This window comes from Hibiscus syriacus, unplaced genomic scaffold (genome assembly GCF_006381635.1).
Source record: "Hibiscus syriacus cultivar Baekdansim isolate YM2019G1 unplaced genomic scaffold, ASM638163v2 tig00111409_pilon, whole genome shotgun sequence".
NCBI classification, from domain to species: Eukaryota; Viridiplantae; Streptophyta; class Magnoliopsida; order Malvales; family Malvaceae; genus Hibiscus; species Hibiscus syriacus.
In genome coordinates, this window is record NW_024063086.1 from 1308804 (window position 1) to 1329782 (window position 20979).

At 34.6% G+C, this 20979-nt stretch overlaps 2 protein-coding genes across 2 annotated transcripts; one reads left to right on the forward strand and one right to left on the reverse strand.

Annotated features, from left to right (window-relative positions):
* Window positions 1–2291: 2291 nt before the first annotated feature.
* On the forward strand, window positions 2292–3597 carry LOC120162856 (uncharacterized protein At5g19025-like). Its single transcript, XM_039172921.1, has one exon. The coding sequence runs from the start codon at window positions 2672–2674 to the stop codon at window positions 3383–3385; it is 714 nt and encodes a 237-aa protein (XP_039028852.1). The 5' UTR covers window positions 2292–2671; the 3' UTR covers window positions 3386–3597.
* Window positions 3598–5746: 2149 nt separating this feature from the next.
* Window positions 5747–6421, reverse strand: LOC120162827 (E3 ubiquitin-protein ligase RING1-like). The gene has a single exon (XM_039172894.1). It carries the CDS (start codon window positions 6374–6376, stop codon window positions 5909–5911), a length of 468 nt encoding a protein of 155 aa, XP_039028825.1. The 5' UTR covers window positions 6377–6421; the 3' UTR covers window positions 5747–5908.
* Window positions 6422–20979: the final 14558 nt, after the last annotated feature.

Below are 20979 nucleotides of genomic sequence, written 5' to 3' on the forward strand. Positions count from 1 at the left end.
ATGATTTTGGTAGTAAAGGAATTATTGTTATTTTTTGAGTTTATAAGTTTGAGTATTCTGAATGTCAGAGGTTAAGCGTTTAATGTCAAATGGTTAAGAGTTATTTTTGAACAGATATTATCTTATATTTACCACGTATTAATAAAAAAAATACTAAAATAAATATAAAATACAAAACTCAAATTGGGCAGAATCATTTTTGTTAGAGGTTACGAAAAATACAAGAGGAAAGAAGAAATACAAGTAATGAGATGAGGAGGCACCATGAAAAGGTTTTTAGGAAAAAAATACAAATTGTAACAGCCCGTCAAATAACCTTAACGGTTAAAGGGAATATCATTATCGTTAGAAATTCTGAGTTTAAATAGTTACGAATGTAGCATTATCAATAGTTAAGATTTTCTAAACATATATTATCTTATAATTATTCTAAACTATTAAAAAATACAAACACAAATAATAATTAATCGATGAAGTTTCTGTTAATATTATATCATAAAAGAAATTTTAAAAGAAAAAGTGCAGTCAATATTTCATCCATCGCCATAACCAAAGTACCTGAATTAAATTCATGAGTAAAAAACCTTAAATAAATAAAGAAAAAGAAGAATATCCACGGAATGTTGATATACTTATTAGAAAAAAGAACTCTAAATGAAAATATTTTTCCCTTTCAATTTCAAGGCTTCATCTTGACTAATTCGAATCGATCAACGTCGCATACATGGTTTTAGTGGATGAATCTCTCAATTTATATTTTCTACATATACAAGGACTCGAACTTAAGACATTATTTAAGTGATATCAGACTACTTACCATTTGAATCAACACTTATTGATTAAATGAAAATATATTTTTAGTTTGGAACAATGTTCACGGGAAAAACTAAATAATCATACTCTCTTATAATAATATGTTTATCGATATTTTTTTTTAATTTTGATTAATTATTATTTAAAATTTATTATTAATAAAAATATATAAAATATATTTTAAAAATCTTCAATCAAATAGTTTTCAAATATATATTTTACAAAATTTAATTATTTAAATATTAAAAATAATCTTTTTAAAGTATAAAAAATTGACTTTTTAAAAGGTTAATAAGGGATAATTTTTTTGGAACCGAAGGAGTATCTTGTTTTTGTTTTTGTTTGTTTTTTGTTGATAATCTAGGATATGCATAAGGCAGTATCTGTTTAAATATAACTCGCAATCATTTGACATTGAAGGCTCGTACCCCTAGTGTTTCTGGTGCTCGAACTCGAGACCTCAATAAATAACAACAATTCTTTTATCACCGAGGTGATTGGGGTTCGTGCAAAAAATTAATTCAAAAATTTGAAATCACAACAATAGCAATAAATTTTAAATTTTAGAAAATAAAATAAAAAGATTTAGAGATTGATTTTACGAGAAAGTATGGTTTTTGCATGGAGAAATCAATTGAGCGGAAAAAGAAATCTTTTGATTGAAAAAAAAAGGAAAGAATAAGCCCGGGCAGCAACGAAGTAAATGGAAAAAGAACCGTAATATATATATATATATATATTATAATTACATTTTTTATAACAATATGTATTTAATTTACTAATCGTTTAATCTAGATCAGATACTACAGAGGTCGTGCCAGCTAGGGGTGCACCCAGAGCAACCACTCAGAGCCCCTATTTTTTCTATTATATTTTTTATTTTTATAATTTAGTCCTTTATTTTTCTTTAATTTTATTTTTTATATTTATAATTGATGCCTCTAATTTTTGTAATCACACTTTTTATCTTCTATTATTACTTTTTTCTGTTTCAGTCACGTAACTATTTATTATTTTAAAATCACACTTAATGTTACGTTTTAGTTTCATTTTGATCATCCACTATTAAAAAATAACAGTGAAATTAACGTCACACCATAAGCTGATGCCATGTCATCATTAAATATTTTTAAAAATATAAGTCAGTTGTTTTGTTACTTTTTAATGACGAATCATAAAATAAAATCAAAATGTAAAGTATGATTTTATTTAAAATAATAATAATTAGGTGATCAAAATAAAACAAAAATGATAGTTAAGATACTAAATGTATAATTTACGCTAAAAATAAAGGGAACACGGAACGAAGCCCAAATAATGACCACAAAATCATGAGCACATGATTGAAGACACTCTAATTCTTCAAAACAACCGATTTTCAAGCCCATTCTAATGATGAACAGCCCAGCAATTTTCTTTTCCTTTTCTTTAAACGCGTCTGATCTTCTCCAAATGCAACCAAAGCTTCGGGTGTTAGATCAACAAATTTTGTGATAAAAGAAATAATTTTAGGAGAAAAGGACTCTTCCGTTGTCCCCTTTGTCTCTCTATCCTCCCAATAGCCGGCCTTTCTTAAATTATTTCAGTTATATTTCTATTGCTCTTGATAATTCAATCTCAAATTCTCAAGTTGGGATTGAAAGTTTCCGACTGTTGTTTTCTTTAAGGGATTTAATCATTTGGATTATAATTGAAGGAGCTCCTGCTCTTGAGGTGGAGATAATAAAGTTGTTTTCTTTTTGATTTCTTTACGAGGTGGGTTTGGTGTTTAGGGTTGAAGGAAAATTGATAAGAGTTTCGATTTTTGTTGATTGGGTTCTCTTTGTTTCTGGAGTTAAATTTATGGGTTTGATTTGAAATGGTCTATTTGCATAGATCAATCTCAGTGTGCAACTCGGTTGACCAGGCTTCTCCTATGGGAAATTCTGGGAATTCAAGTGATTTCATGATGAACCCCAAACCATCCAAACCGTCATCGTCAAGGGCCAATTTTTTTAAGAAACAAAAGGTATCCAATCCACCAAGTTGTTTGAAAATCCCATCTTGTGAGAGATCAAGATCTGCTGCCATTGATGTTGTCATCTTAATTGCTGTGATTGCTGCTTTTGGATTCTTATTGTTTCCGACTATAAAATCCATATCTTTGAAATTGTTTGAGTTCATTGAAGTTGTCTTTTATTTGGTTAAAGATGAAATGATGATATCTCCGATGGTATACGGATCTATAGGACTTGGTTTTTCTTGTTCTGCAATAGCTGCTTCGATTTTGCTCCTTTGTACAACTAGGAAATGTGGGAAACCTCACTGTAAGGGGCTCAGTAAGGCGACCGAATTCGATATTCAGTTGGAAACCGAAGAATGTGTTAAGAATTCAAGCTCCACGCCTAAAGATGGTGTTACTCGAGGACTTTTAGAATTGCTGCACAACCGTCATAAGGAATTGGAAGCTGAGTTAAAGAGGATGGCACCAGTTAACGGAAGAGCAGTGCTTATTTTTCGAGCTAAATGTGGATGTTCGGTTGGCAGATTGGAGGTTCCGGGGCCCAAGAAGAAAAGGAAGATCAAGAAATAGGATTTCAGGATACAATAGATAGAGAATTAAAGCAATATAGAAAGTGGTCATAATGCAGAGAGGAGTGCCTTCTCAAGTTAGTTTAATATGATACTATGTTGTCTTTAAATAAGCTTCTTATAGCAATAAGTTGTAAGGATTATATACATTCAGTTATTGGGGGAATATAATAACCCTTTCTTTCGTTTATTTTATTGCTATTTTACTGAAAATTTATGTTTTAAAGCTTATGCGTTGTGCTCTTAGTTCTACAATTTATTTTTATGTAGTTATAGATCACTGAAATTTGAAACCTTTCAGGTATTAGATTGCCATGCTTTTGTTGAACTATTTGATTTGTAATGTGTTCTGAGAACTATTTGACTATGATACGGATTGTAGTCGAGCTTGTCGGATCTAATCCTTGATGAATGGGCAGGCAATAAGCATTATCCAAGTCCCTAGTCTGAGTTTGATTTATGAGTCAGTCTTGCAAAAACAGGGTCGTGGAAGAAGAGCAAGATCTGGGATTGGCTCTCTCATGGTAAATGAAGAAGTGAATGAAGACTCAGACTTGGGTATACTTTAGGGCTTAACTACAAGGTCTTCCAAATCTTTCTTCTTCTGGTTTACTCAACAGCGTTACCTACAGTCTCGGCTTCATATTAGTATATTGCAAACGACAGTAACTTGGTCTAATGAGTATTATTGGTCATACAGTTCCCAAAAGAGATGATTTTGAGAAGGTTAAACATCTCATGTGTAGCTGTTCTAGTATCCTGACCACAGTATTCTCTACTGAATCTTCATGTTCTATTGTAGAATATATTATTTGTTTAACTTGATCGAATCCATGAGTATCTTATTGCATAAGTGGACTTATTTTACTCTCCTGGTTCAATACTCTTTAATTCTCAATTTTGCATTCATTTTTGTGAATTACTACATCTCCCATGATTGGCCATGGTGTAACAAAGCCAATTGTTATATTTGCATATGTTTTCTGTTTTCTTGTTGTTGAAGCTTTTCCAGTAAGTACTTAAAGTGCCTTTTCCTTGTTTCGAGCATATCCTGTTAAAGGAAGAAGGGGTGAGATTAACAGCATGCAGAAATATAGCTAAGGTAAGTTCATCTCTTCCCTTTTTACGGTTCATCACGATTGTTACTCTGTAGTCCAGCCGGTTCTCATCAGTTTAAGCTGTTAGCTTTAGAGGGTAAGCCGATTTTGCTGTTTCCCGGTTTAAATTCAGTTCAACCTCATGAATATATGTGTTGCTTTTATCTTTCCCTTGTATGCTTAAAAGAGTTTATAGTCTCTGCTAAATTGGTTATAGCACTATTACATGGAGTATTAGGAATGATGTACATGAAAGTCCTTAAGAAACTATTTGATCATTTGAGTTCAAGTCCCATAGTTTATAGAAGCAAATGAAAATGTGAAGCTTTACATTTAAATTTGGTGCTTATTTCCTGTATTCTTCTGAGTAGTTTTCTTGAAATACACCCTCTGTTGACTCATCGATATGGATATGAACGTATGATAATCCAAAAACATGGAGAAACCTTGAAGAAACCTCCGAGCAATGTAGCTTATTTCTTTATTTATCTGTAAAATACGTTCCTCTTGAACAGTTGTAGATTCTGCTTCCAATTTTTGAACTCTTTCTGCCTTCTCCTTTTGCATCAGAACTCTGCAAAAAGTGGTTGAATTGGTGAAGGGTGAGTGGAGCAAATGGAGCTGGAAGAACTGAGTTAGGAATGTCAATTGATAATAGGTCAAAATCCGCCAGTTAGTCCATATACTTTGACAAAGTTTGGGATTTAGTCCTAGTACCTAAAAAGTTATTTTCTCTTTAACCTTTTCATTCTACTCCAATTATTAATATCATTAGTATTTTCCATCAAAATTTGCTTACTATCAAGGTCACATGTTGAGTTTACAATGATTTGCTTCTAAAGCTGGTATGATTGCATGTAGATTTCTCAAATGGCCGGTGAAGTTGGTTTTTGGATTCTGCTAACTTGGATCAGGTCAATTCGGCTTTTAGACCTTTTAAGTCATTTTAAGTTCTCGTCATTCAAGATTATCAGTTGATTTTTTCGAGTTAGGTCATTCTTGTTTTCAAATCATTTCAATTTACTTTTTTTATTCGGATAATGCGTGTTTGGGTTGGTTCGGTTTGGATTTGTTTTAACTGAGTCGGGTTTCGGCTTCGAGTTAGAATTGACATAATCAAGGTGTATTGATGAGATTTTTTTTCTTATGGAAAATACAAAAAAACATTATAAAACTAATACTTTTCAATTAAAAATACAAGAGGATTTTAATTTTTAACCTAAAATATATATATATATATATATATATTGATAGCAATCCTGTACTTTTGAAACGAATAGAAATTTGAATTTCATAATGATTGCATATTCATCTTGAAATACATGATCCGTGCTCATTCGAGGTAAACAAAAGAGATGACATAGTGAAACATCATAATCTCAACAACTTCAAATATAAACTCCGATTTGTTTGTTTGGAGGCTTGGGTCAATGGATATCTTGAGCTAATGATTCATCGTCATCATCAACTTCACGCGCCACCTGACTCTGACCCGAAACCATCCAACCTAAGGAATTAGCCAAGCTTGATACTCTTAATAGCATTTGTCTCAATTCTGGATCAATCGGCCTACCTCCCGATTCCAACCCACTACTACCGCCTTCCTCAGCCGGCATCAAAAACCGACAAATCGGGCATGACCCATTCATCCGCAGCCACTTCTCCACGCAATCCGAATGAAATACATGCTCGCATGGCATCTCACTACCTTCCTCATCCTCTTTAAACTCTTCTAAACAGATCGAACAATCGCCGCCCCCTTCCACTTTCATCCTCCGCATCGCTTCGATGGAAGCCTTCGAAGCGGGGACACGTCCACGATTGTTTTCTTCGCCGTTGCTCACTCTGCCACCGGTCCTGGGAGGGTCTTGGGTAACGCTCGGAGTATCCGCCATTGTCGGGGGATTGGAAAACGGAAAAGAATAGAACTTAATGATTATGAAATAAAAATCCAAGATTTTATATGTACTCGGACGCTGGTGAAGAATATATTTTACAGGCTTAAAAGTCCCGTTTCCCCTTTATTTTTTTTACGTTCTGTGCCCTAAATTTTTTAAATTTATTTTAGTTGCCTAATTTTATTTAGTATCGTTTTAAAAAAAAGTTAAATTACACAAATATCACTAATATTTGAGTAAATTTTAATTTTTATCATTAAAATTTTAAAAGTAACAAATTCGTCATTAGCATTATCTATTTATAATAAATTATCCTCTCGCCGTTAACAATCGTTACTACATTAACGGAATATTGACATGACACGTTAAATCAACTGATTTATCATGTTTGACCATGACACCTTTGACCGACCTTATTCTTCTGTAGTACAACCCCAGCTAGAAGAAAATCAAATGACTCAATGGCATAGATGCAAAAGTTATTTGATCCATTTAAAACAGCCAAGCTCTTATAGGCAGTTCAAATACCAGAGAAAACGCCTTTGTGGTCTTCGTCTCATGGAACAATGGTGGTAAGTCCTGTGGGGAGTGATCTGTTGGTTTTTGTACAAAACATAAGCTCGCAACTTGTCTTAAAGGATGGAGACTCTCCTGTTGGGGTTTCGTGTGATTATGGTGAATTGCATGGAAGTGGAAATGAAAAGTTGGGAGCATAGTATTAAATTGTGGTTGCGGCTGCCGTGTCGCGGTTGTGGCTGTTATGCACGATACGACGTGATTTTTCCCTAAAAATAATTACGTTTTATGTTGCGGATGTGGCTTGCGGTGTCACGATGACCTTGAAAACGTTAAGATGCAGTCGTTACACTTAGTTGCGGCCGTAATTTAAAGCTATGGTTGGGAGGTTGCATTGAGTTGGTAGTGGCGGCGCTTACGATGATGAAACGAGGCTTGTGGGGACCGTAGATGAGCCATAGGGTAAGTGCTGTGAGCCTGTGACACCTAGTAAGAGGAGGAAAACGAGAAGGCATAAGCCACAAGAGCGGCCTCGGCCTCCTCCATGGCTTTGTTTTGGTGGCTTGTGTTTACTTTCTTTTGGTATTTTATCTATCGAATTTTCTTGGTATGTCATGGAAAATTGAAGGTATTTGTAGTGCAAAATGGATAGAAGGTGAAAAAAATGTTTATGGTGGTGATGGCCGGCCGAATGACAAATTTGAAAAGAAAGATTAATATGTTATATGTTACGCGTAAGAAATGGAACAAAACAGGGGAGGATTAGCTGCATGGATGATTCCTCGATGGCTGTTAAAGTGGTCTTTGTGTTTTGATAAAAGCAAATGGAGCTTGTGGGTGCTTTCTCTTTTGTTTCTTTTGAATTTTCATATGTTAAGCTCCATTGCTTTTTTTCGTTTCTAACTTACATGGAGGGAGTGGAGTTCAAAAAGACAAGAAACAAAAGCAAATTAGGACATGAGTTAGTAATGACTAATGAGTATGAAAATTGGCTGTAAGTTAGTTCTATTCACATAGTGGAGTTATTTGCACCAGGGTTTCAAATTGTGGACCGAAGATGTGATAGCGGTCGTGATATTGCGGTAGCACCGCCGTCCGAAATATATTTTCATGATTTTTGCGGTGGGTAACGAATTCACACCAATAGCGGTATGTCGCGCCCGCAATTTAACGTGTAACGGTGGATTGCGCCGATCACGGGACGCTATAAGCGTTATTCCAACCGTGATACCCGCAATGACTGCAATGACATCCGTTATGTCTGCAACCGTGATAAAATCGATGCGACCGAAAATGTGATCGCGAATGCTATTTAAATCCCTGATTTGCACCCAGACTCATTTTGGAGACGAAGACCACAATGGCGTTTTCACCGATGTTTGAGATTGTCTCTAAGATCTTAGCTGTTTTAAATGGATCAAATAACTTTTGTAGCTCTATCCATTGAGTCATTTTCTTCTAGCTGGGGTTGTATTACAGTAGAAGAAGAAGGTCAGTCAATTATTAAACGTGCTATGTCAGTTAGTTTAACGTGCCATATTAGCATTTTGTTACTACAAATAATGGTTGCTAACTACGAGTGACCCATTTGTTATAAATCGATAATGTCAATGATCAATTTGTTACTTTTGAAATTTCAATTGGGAAAACAAAAACTTACTCTAGCATTAGTGAGCATTTATGTATTGTACCCTTAAAAAAATTTGATCAATCAAGGTGGTCATGTAATAATTTTAATAAAAAGGTTAAATAATATGTTAGTCATTTTAAATTTTAAGTTTTTCAATTTAATCCTTAAAATATTTATTTAATCTAAAATTAATTCTTATTTATTTTTAATTTTTATAATTTAATATATTTCTAGAGTTGAAAAATTTATTTTTTAGTCGAGTTTTGCTCACTCTTAACTTTAACATCTTGGTGACTCAACTGGGGATAGAAGAGAGTCAGTCCACAATTGAAGGAAGTATTATCTCGAAAAAAGGGTTATGATTAACGAATCGGGCCTAAAAGTAAAAGGTTTTCATAATCATGGTTACAAATTTTGTTTTACCGTGGTTGATTCTTGAGTCATAAACATTTGTGCATGTTCACACATTACATCAAGCATTTTACCCAAGCTCTATCCCGATTAAGTGAGAGCAGCACGTTATGCCTTCGTGAGGTTAACTTCCGTACGTGATAGTAGTTTACTTCCGGGATGTATATGCCTTATGTATTCGTAAGTTAAGCCTCCGTACAAGTATAGGGAAATGTATCCTCCGTATTCAAAATCAATCCATATGAACCTATAATGAGCAAAGATCGAGGGCTTTACTAGTCTTAGTAAGCGACAATGAGGTCGTTTTGAGTACCCATTTTAGAATTGAACTACATATAGTGAACCATATGAATCTAGTCTTGTTAGAGTCATGTTAAACATCTACAATTAATGGATAACGATATAAGTACACAAATGCACATGACCCTTTTTATTTGTCCAGTACTTATAATCAAGCTTGTTATATATTCCCCCCAATAAAGCATGTGGTATGTTTTGCTGAAGCGTGTTAAATGATTATTTTTCTTTAATAATAAAGCATATGAATAGTTAGAATGATGTTAGTTTTTTTTACAATAAATATAAAACATATGGGTAGCGAGTATAGCAGTGGTAAAAGCATTATAGGTAGTGAGTATGACTGGGAGGATTTTTAAACGCATAATTGATAATGAGCATGGCCAGATAGGATTTCCAATCGAGTATATCTAAATTGGTGTTTCTTAATAATAATGTCTCATAAAGAGCCATCCAAATACTATTTCTCCCACAACCCTTGAAACTCAATTACACATGTCCGTAACATTTCCTCCAGGATTTGAATCACTTTTTCGGATTAACAATAAGCTTGACAATGAAAGATTATACTAAAATTTAATTGAATTTTGAGAGCATTATGCAAGAACTCCTAGAATCTTGATGTAAATCTCAAACCACGATCTAAAATAATTGAATCTGTGTGTTCTGTGTAAGAAAGAGATAGAGTCGATTAACCACCTCTTTTGTCATTGCGAGGTGGTGTGAAGCGTTTGGCAAAAATGATTTTCAAGGTGGAACTTACATTTTGTGTGCTCAGGCGATATTAAATCTCTGCTTTTATCTTGGAGCGGGTTTCCGTTTTATAATTCAGGTAAGCAATTCTGGAATATTGTGTTTTTTGGTTTCATTTGGTCTGTATGGTTGCACAGGAATGAGGTGTTGTTCAATAAGAAAACGTGTGGTGTGGATCAAATTTTTGATTCGGCTGTGGTAAGGATCGGATTTTGGAGTAAGCGTAAATGGCCTGGTTCATGCCCTTCTCTCTCGGATTTCTTTAGATGTGTGAATGATATAATTACTGTGAAGTAGTAATATGGTTTTATGTTGAGCTGGGTAGTGTGAAGTTTTCAGCAGAGCTGGTGTCTCATATTCCTAATGGTGTAAGCATCTTTTTGTTTGTTGTATTATGGTAGTTTGGTATGTTGCGCTCAATTTCTGGTTCAGCCTCATCCATCGTGAAGTGCCAGTCGATGATGGGTTATGATGTGTTTGTGCTGGTTGCAGCGGTGGTCTCGTATATTTCCTTAGCTACACTAGTTGTAAGCTGTTATGTATGTAAAAGCCATGTGTCTTGCTGCGGATATGAGGGCAGAGTCTAGTGTTGTGTAGATGGTGTATGCGGTTTAAAGTTGGCTATCTAGTATGGCTAGAGTAATTTCCATGTTGGAGGTGTAGCAGTTGGAGTGTTGTTTAAATTCGTTTTTGGCTTTGGTCACATTGTAATTGCATTGTTCGACTTCGCTTAAGGCATTCTTTTTCCTCCAATTAGGTGTAGGGAGGTTTTTTAACATGACATCATGCATTGTTATTGTATTATATGTTCAACCGATTATAATAACGTACAAAACACTCCTTTCAAAAAAAATGATTGAGGCTAATACCCCTTACAAACATACAATCTCCTTAATGTATAACTCTACACACTTTTACATTTTATAATTAACTTTGAATTTGGCAAACGATCCACCATCACCTAAATAAAATCATTTTTGTTTAATGCCAGAAGTAGTCATGATATAAAATCTATAGTAATTTTCTCCCACTTCCAAATAGGAATGGAAATCAATTACAAAAGTTCCGAGGGCATGTGATCTTTCACTTGTTGACAAGTCAAACAATTAGAGATGAACTCAAATGTTTCATTTTTCATACTAGTTACCAATAGTAAGCTTTCAAGTCCTGGTACATTTTGTTACCTTTGGGGTGCATAGCAAGTAGACAACAATGTGCTTCTTAAAGTATCTCTTTTTATTTCATCATCACTTGGTAGAGATATAATTTCCCTTGAAATACAAATACCCATCAAACTTAATCTCAAAATCATTGGTTTCATAATTACACAATTGGTCCTTTATATCCATCAACTTATAATCTTGAAGCTGTAAATTTTGAATTCTATCAACCAAAGTTTCTTTAATTTTTAATTTAGCTAACATTACAACATTTTCAATCATCCTCACGTGAAAATTTAATGTTTTCGAGATTGACTAAGAGCATCTACTACTACGTTTGCCTTACTAGTGTGATAATAAATGTTCTAGTCACAATCCTTAAGAATTTCAATCTCATTTGTCGTATATTAAGCTCTTTTTGCGTCAACAAAAATTTCAAAGGTTTATGATTAATGTAAATATCACATCTTTCTCTATAAAGATTCTGACGTCAAATCATTAAAACAAATATCACTGCAACTAATTTAAGGTAGTATCAGAAGATTCTTTTCAAAGGGTTTGAGTTTTCGAGAAGCATAAGACACAACTTTACCTTCTTGCATAAAAAAACATCTTAATTTATCATGAGACATGACACTAAAAGAGTGTGTTCTTACTCAGACTCAGATTGTACAAGTATAAAAGCTTCAGTAAGAACCCTTTTTAATTATCAAAATTTCTTGACATTTATCACTTCAAACAAAAGGAGTATCATTTTGATGCAACTTGGTAAGGGGAAAAGCAATCATGGAGAAAATTTTAACAAATATTCGATAACAAACCATGAGTCTTAGAAAAATTCAAACTTCAGTAGCATTTTTTGGAACCTTCCATAAGTTTTTTCATTCGTAACCTCAATCTCATAATATAAGTGTCTGAATCGTTCTAGTTGTTTGAGGAATCAATTCCCTTAGATTATATAAAACTCAAATTTTAAATTGAGGATATTATATTTTGAAACCCAAAAGTTTGGTTTTAATATTGGAATTGAACTCATAGTTTCGACATCCAAATGATTGGTTTCTAAGGTACTCAATTGGTTTCCAAACCAAAATGCCTAATTTGTGAAATTTTGAGGATAATTTTTTTAAAGAGGAAGAATTGTAACTCCATCAATTACGATCCTAAAATTTTTAATCCAAACTGATAAACCCCCCCCCCCAAATCACTGTGAAATTTGTTTATTTTAATAATCTATTTGAGATTTTCATTAAAGGAATAAATGTGATAATAATAAATGGTGAAATTGATAAAGGACTAAAACACATTAAATATAAATTATAAAGATTTTAAAGAAATGACTAAAGTAAAATCAAGTTGAAGGACTAAATTATAATATTTTCAAAATGATAAGGTTTTATTTGCTATTATCCATAAATGTAAGTTCAGTGGATTTTGATGACTAAGACGATATATGGATCAAACTACTATTAATAATATATATATAATTGTTACTTATTCGTTAAAAAGGAAATACAGAAAAAAAAATTAGAAAAAGTAGTGATTCGATGACTAATATGAAATCATTATGAACTGATAGCATTCTTTAGTAATTAGATTATTTATTATAGGCTTAATATAAAAATAAGTGTTTTAATTATATCTTTTTTTTAAAGTAATGTTTAAACTTTTTTTTATCAGTTCATATGTCTAACGTTATAAACGTTATCACTTTAGGTGTCTATGTTATAACGACCGTTAAATAATCTAATTAAGTGAGATGTGTCACATTTATATAATTTTAAAAATTTTATTTAAAAAAACTTAAAAATATTATTATATTTTTAAAAATCTTAAATTTTCTAAAATTAAAAAAAAATCCCTCAAATTTTGAGCTCATTGGGTTATACATTTATCATAAAATATATGTTGCTCTAATGGAAGGTTGTGAATTAAAATCAATAATTCTGTGAACATATGTATAATGTACAATGTTATCATGAAGTATGATACAAAATTAAATGACCAATTATGTTACATGTGTCATAGGTATTAAAGTATCATGTAATTAAAGTTTAGATACCATAAGTTGTATCTATAATTCGGTGAAGGATAAAATTATAAATACTTAAAAATTGACCTAATATTCATTGAAAATAAAGAGGTAGTGGTCCCCAATAAATATGTCAACTTGTATTACTTTTATCCACGCCAGAAAGTTTTTACGAGAAGAGAAAACATATCTTCTAAGAAGATCACAACCAAAGAAAGACTCAAAGATTTCAACCTGTCATAATTCATGTACACTTCCTACATCTAGTATTTTATTCTTGATAATTTGACATTATTAAATCATAATTATTTTTTATAATTTATTTCTATCACAATATTATCTTTCACTATTTAAGCTACTTAATCAGTTAGATAAATCTAAAAGTTCAAATTATTATAATGGTAACTTTTTAATGTTGAATTTATTTTTTGCTTGTAATAAAACTTCAATAAATTATCCATTCGAAAGTTCAATTTGTTGTATTTGATGGGGGTATAAATCCCATATTGAACATTCTGAGTGACTTGTTTGTTTCTTTTATCCCATGTGGTTACTTTTGTTGTACCACACATTAAAATATAACGTGGCATCATTTTAGAATGAGAAAATCGCCTCAGTGACCAAAAAAAAGTTATAATATACGATTTTAACCAACTTTTTTTGGATTTGTCAAAATGACCAACAAAATCGCAACGCGAAATAAAAATCGCAACGCGATCCCCAGAATCGCAAATCAGTTTCCAAAATCGCAACGCGATTCTTGAAAATCGCAATGCGATAGTACAAATTCGCATTGCGATTTTCCAAAATCGCAACGCGAATATGAAAATCGCAACGCGAACACATAAATCGCAACGCGTATCCGTAAATCGCAACGTGTATCCGTAAATCGCAACGCGTATGGGTAAATCGCAATGCGTATCCGTATATCGCAACGCGTATCCGTAAATCGCAACGATAATCCGTAAATCGCAACGAGAATCTGTAAATCGCAACGATAATCCGTAAATCGCAACGAGAATCTGTAAATCACAACACTGAAATTTTGGGTATATAACACTGAAATCATAAACTAAATCCCTAAATCGCAACTCATTCCATCTCCATCTATCACTCTCTCCGGCGACATCCGTTCCTATATCCAACGACATCCTTCCCAATCCGGCAACAGGTTTTAGTTTCGCAGCTCGTCTGTTTAGTAAATTAATTTACAACCATGAAATCATCTAATGTTGATCATGTTTGGATAGATTTGTGTTTTGGAGGGTCATGGGATAATGTTCATGGTGTTTTACAATATATGCCTTTACCCATGAATCTTCAACTAAAATTGTCTTTACAAAAGTTAACTTATGAAACTCTAATGCTACGTGTTTCAAATAAATTGAATTTAGAGCCCCTAAGTGGATTTAGGCTATCTTATCAGAGAAATGGTAAAGTTTATTTGTTAACCGACAATGAAGATGTTGAACGATTCATTGCTTACATTAGTGTTTCACAAGATGATGTTACATTGTATGTTGTTGAACCTAGAAGTAGTATTGTTGGGTCAGTAGCGGGTAGTAATCAACTAAGTTTTTCTCAAAACCCACAACCTTTCTCTAATCCAAATCCCAATCAACTTTCAGCACCAAATTCCGGTTTTCGTATTGACCAGTTAGACGATGATGAGCCAACAGAAAAAATTGTGAGTACTAGTCAGTATTCGAAATTTGGTCTTGGTCAATATCCGGACTTTGATATTGGTCAATACACGGATTTTGATGATGTTTCAGAAGAAGAAACAGACCATGCGTGTAATGATATTGATATTGGTCAATACCCGAATTTTGATGATGAAACAGCCGTTGCCGAAGAATGTTTTGTTGATGATAATGAGGAGGAAGTTACGACTGTGAATGAACATGTTGAACATCCATTCTGTAATTCATATAATCCTGAAGAAGAAAAATAAGAAGAAAAAGTCCCCGAAGAAAAGAAAATGCCACGGGCGTATAACTGGAATATGCCAGAATTACTTCAGATACCGGAAGAAGAGTTGATAAAGAAAGCAGTTGATTGTTACACAAAAGTTATTCGTATCAAGAAAGATGATTGTTTTGATACAAAGGAAGACTTGAAGATAGCTTTATATACGAAATGTGTGGAAGATGGCTATCAACTAAAAGTTAACAAATCAAGCAAAGATCGTTTCGAAACAAGGTGTATGATTGACAAAAACTGTACGTGGCGTATGATTGCAAAGAGAATAAAAGATTGCAAAATGTTTCAAGTTAGGACTTTTATTGATAAACATACATGTTCAAGAACCCAAGTTTTTCCTCACCATAGACAGGCAAACAAAAAGGTGTTGGGTGGTTTTCTGGCTGAGTTAATGTTTTTGAATGGCAGGGTATATCGGGGACATGAAATTATGACTGACATGAATGCTCGGTTCAAGATTAGTATATCATATTCTCAAGCTTGGAGAGCCAAATGTTATGCCTTGGAATTGTTGAGGGGGTCGCCAGAAGCATCGTTTGCCCAACTGCCGGCTTATTGTCACAATTTAAAGCTGAAAAATCCTGGGTCGGTAACTCATATCAAAACAGATAGAGATGGATGCTTTGAGTTGCTGTTTATCGCCATTGGTGCTACGGTTAGTAAATCAATATAATTTTGTTGACTCATTTTGTTAGTTACATGCATTTCACATTTAAATGATTATATTTCTTGTGTATATTATTTTGTAGATTCGTTCGTTTATTACTTGCATGCGCCCAGTTATTATAGTTGACGGAGCACATTTGAAAGGTCGATACCTTGGAGTAAACTTATTAGCAGTAGCCATGGATGCTAACAATGGGATATTGCCAATAGCTTACGGGGTTGGCAAATCTGAAACCTCTGATTCATGGACATGGTTTATGGGGCATCTTAGGGATTGCATAGGTCCTATTAGCAATCTGACAATCATATCCGATAGGGCAAACTCAATTGACAACGCTGTTAGAAGGTGTTTCCCAGATGCTTTTCATGGACTTTGTGGTGTTCATTTGTATAGAAATCTAAAATCAAGGTCTGCTGGTATAAAAAAGCACAAATGGACATACTGGAAGGCTGTAAAAGCTTATCGGGAAGTGGATTTCAATAAGCATATAAATTGTTTAAGACGTGTTTTGCCTCAGTGTGCTCAAACACTAGAAGATGTCGGGTTTGAAAGATGGTCAAGAGTACATCAACTTGGAGCAAGATATGGTTTCATGACGTCTAATAGTGCAGAATCAATCAACGCTCTAAGTCGTCATTCCCGGAAATTACCCATTACTATGTTAATGGAGTTTTTTCGAGCCTCTATTCAACAGTGGTACTACAAGAAAAGAAACCATGCAGGTATTATTTCTTTGAATTCGTAACTTATCATATTTATATATTTTACTAAGTATTGTTTATTTAAATTTACAGGAACATTGGAACATCGTGTTACACCATGGACTGAAAAAAAGATAACGAAACGTGTTGTGAAGTCAACGTCATGGAGAGTTGAACCATGTTCAAACACTTTGTTTCAAGTACTGGATAATAACTTAAATGGGCTAGTCGATCTAAATGCAAAGACGTGTAGTTGTATGAAATGGCAAACATCTGGTTATCCGTGTGGCCATGTTATAAAAGTTGCTCTTCATTTAAACCAAGATGATTCAAGCGCATACGCTATGGATTGCTACACTACAGAAGTTTATCGACAGACTTATGCCGAGATTGTCTACCCTATTCCACATCCTTCTGAGTGGGACATACCAGATGACTTACAAACAGTTTTGCCACCAGCCATGGACAGAAGGCTACCTGGCCGACCAAAAAGTCACGATCGTATACCGTCTAAGGGTGAAGAGAAGAAGAGATCGACATGTAGTCGGTGCAAGGAAAATGGTCATACAAGGTTGACATGTGGATCACCAGTGCCATCAAAATCATCTTTTCCTCTACCAAAATATGGATCCTCATCAAAATCCAAAGCTCATATGGTGTCAAGCAAAAGGCAATCATCTTTAAAATCCCAATCACAATTGGCTTCACCTTTTGGGACTGTTAACTTAGGTGATTTTTAAATGCAAACGTTGTATTATGTGGATTTTATGTGTGAACTTTTAACATTTTCAGTTGAATTAATGACTCAGGCCAACCATTTTGACTTAACCAACTCTTGTTATTCAGTTGTTATCACTATTAGGCATGCATTTGACTATCGCAACACGGAAATTACAATCGCAACGAGAGAATCGCAATGCGAAATGAAAATCCCAACATGAAAATCGCAATGCGGAAATGAAAATCGCAACGAGAGAATCGCAATGCGAAATGAAAATCGCAACGAGAGAATCGCAATGCGAAATGAAAATCGCAATGCGAAATGAAAATCGCAACGAGAGAATCGCAATGCGAAATTATAAACGCATTGCGATTCTCTCGTTGCGATTTTCATTTCCGCATTGCGATTTTCATTTGGCATTGCGATTCTCTCGTTGTGATTTTCATTTCGCATTGCGATTTTCATTTCGCATTGCGATAGTCATTTTTGCCTTCAACATAATACAGATTGAAATCAACAAAATCAACCATTACATTTCAATCAATTAAACAAGCACAAATAAGAATTATGTTCGTATCAATTACACAAATCAACTTTTACAAATCATCTTTTACAAATCAATTAAACAATCAAAAAATAAGCAATAATTCTTATTTCCGATCATCTACTATTGAATCAACTTTTACAAATCAATTAAACAATCAAAAAACAATCAATTAAACTATTGAATCAACTTTTGCAGCCATACATCATTTTCACGCAGTTCACTTCTGAGATTAACCTGCAGAAACCAAACATTTGCTCAAACAACACTTTCTACACATCTAAAACCTACAAACAGCAAATTATTGAATTCTAGGTACTTAACCAAACATTTTCAAACCAAAAGTATATAAACTTACCAATTGTTTATGGACATTTTTATAACGCGGATGCAGGTAGGCAGCGTCTCGTATATATCGATTTAGCCATATAATGCCGAAACCACAAGCCTACTGCAGCTCTATCTCTATCGGTGGGAGGTAGATACTTGATGCTTCCCGTCGTCAAACGCTCCAACGCCAAGCATACGAGAGGACCACAATCTCCTCTGGCTCCGCTCGTTTGTTGTGGCGCGGTCTCGTCTCTAATAACTGTAATATTGAGCTTCTTTGGCTTCTTGTTTCCAGAACGAGTCCAATAATTGATCGCATCCAAGAATTTAGCCAAATGAGAGCTCCATCCCTTAATAACATCTCTTAAATCAGCCAATGATATGTAATTTATCATGCTGTCATACACTATTGTCTTAAGGGATGGGAGCTGAAGCTCGACGAGAATCCAATGTTTACGTTCCAAAACAGGGATAAACACCTGCAATCATAAGTAATAATTCATTCATTTGCGCACTTATTTCATAAAACCTTTAAACTCAATCTAAAATAAATACTAACCTTATCGACCTCCCACCATGCAGGATAAAGTTTAGCTTGTCCATTGCCCAAATCAAATGATTCATCTCGTGCATTCTTCAAGTGAACGGCGTGAAAAGACGTCGGCATAATTGTATATCGTATATTTTTATTTTTCTTAAGTTTTCTTATTATTAGAAGACGTGTCACCCACGCATCGATATGCTGTTTTAAAAAAAAGACATATATTAGTGACTTACATAAATTTAAAAAAAAAATTAATCAAATTGAAATATAAGAAAAATATAAGACTTACCCCCCCATCGAAATAGCCATTGTCTTCGACCCCTAATAATACGCCCCACCAAGACCGATCAAGCAACAAATAGATATCATCGGTGAGCTTGCATATGTCAGTGAAACACCCCTGGCTCCGCTCATGTAGATAAAAATCAACAGCGGTCTTAGCCCAAAGGGTGTTATCCAGAATTGTGTCCGGTAGTTGTTCCCTCTCCTCTTCAGATACCGGTATGGTACTGGCCGGTAACTCATACGAGAGCCAACTTGAATCCATCATGTCCGGCACGTCATAGGGTTTCTCAAGAAGCCTACATATGACGCCATGTGAATCGGGCTCTTGAATGGTGGGAGGGACCTCTTCAATGATGACAGTGGCCTCTTGAACGGTGGGAGGGGACTCTCGAGGAATGATAGGGGGGGCCTCTTCAACGATAGGAGTGGACTCTTGAGGGATGACAGGCGAGTCGGGCTTCTTCTTACGGTGTCTTCGCACTATTGGGGTGTACGGAGACTTAATAGCACGTGCACGCTGTCTGATGCGTGAACTCCGTCGTGCAAGCATAACCCGACGTAAAGCATCCACTCTATCGGGCCGCTAAATAATTAAATACAAAAATCAGTAAATAAACAGACATGATATTTAAACAGTGAAAACAAAGACAAATATGTTTCAAACTTGCATTGTATTCACCCAAGTCATTATTCTATCATAGTTCACAAAATGCATCAGATAACAAAGAAAAATATGTTTCAAACTAATACCCTGAAGTTAGTATTTGTCTTTGTTTTGTCTATTGGTTGAAGTAATGCAATCCATTCAAGTTTCAATTTGCAGAAGAAGAAATAGTTTACTTTCGCAACACGAAACTTAAAATCGCAACGCGAAACCAAAATCGCAACGCGAAATGAAAATCGCAACGACAGAATCGCAATGCGAAATGAAAATCGCAACGAAAGAATCGCAACGCGAAATGAAAATCGCAATGCGATTTTGGTTTCGCGTTGCGATCTTGTCGTTGCGATTTTGGTTTCGCGTTGCGATTCTGTCGTTGCGATTTTCATTTCGCGTTGCGATTTTGGTTTCGCGTTGCGATTTTGGTTTCGCGTTGCGATTTTAAGTTTCGTGTTGCGAAAGTAAACTATTTCTTCTTCTGCAAATTGAAACTTGAATGGATTGCATTACTTCAACCAAAAGACAAAACAAAGACAAATACTATTTCACAGTGTTAAAGAATACACAGTTTAGCAGAATTGGCAGCAACCGAACAAATTTACTTTCAACCAAAAGACAAAACAAAGACAAATACTATTTCACAGTGTTAAAGAATACACAGTTTAGCAGAATTGGCAGCAACCAAACAAATTTACTTTCAACCAAAAGACAAAACAAAGACAAATACTATTTCACAGTGTTAAAGAATACACAGTTTAGCAGAATTGGCAGCAACCGAACAAATTTACTTTCAACCAAAAGACAAAACAAAGACAAATACTATTTCACAGTGTTAAAGAATACACAGTTTAGCAGAATTGGCAGCAACCGAATAAATTTACTAAGCAATCTAAGTGAAATGGCTAATCTAAGTGAAATTACGAGTAAATTTATCATTAAGTTAAATATGGAAAATCTTAAACTTACCTCGTTGCGTAGAGTATGAACCTCATTCTGCAACGATACTATCATCTCACGTAGAGCGGCAACCTCACCACGTAAAGTTGACACCTCCACACGCCATGCACCATCGTTATCGCGTAGAGTACCGATCTCCTCACGCAAGGCATTGACCTCATCACGTAACTCCCTTGACTCATCCCGTGGAGGTGGAGGTGGAGAACAGGGAGATAGGAGTCGTGGCATCTTTGTCGGTCGCCTATCATGAGGTGATGGTGGAGAAGAGGCTCGATGATGTGACGGGATAGGTGATGGCTCTCGTTCTAGAGGTGTATAGTCGGGTCGATCGGGTGATGGCTCTAGGTGAGGTGATGGCTCTCGAATTGGAGGAAGTGGATGCTGCTCATCATCCGTGCCATCAAAAAA

What these genes read in the sequence shown, in the direction of transcription:
- LOC120162827 (XM_039172894.1), bottom strand. Translation starts at nt 6,376, where the DNA reads ATGGCGGATACTCCGAGCGTTACCCAAGACCCTCCCAGGACCGGTGGC.
- LOC120162856 (XM_039172921.1), top strand. Translation starts at nt 2,672, where the DNA reads ATGGTCTATTTGCATAGATCAATCTCAGTGTGCAACTCGGTTGACCAG.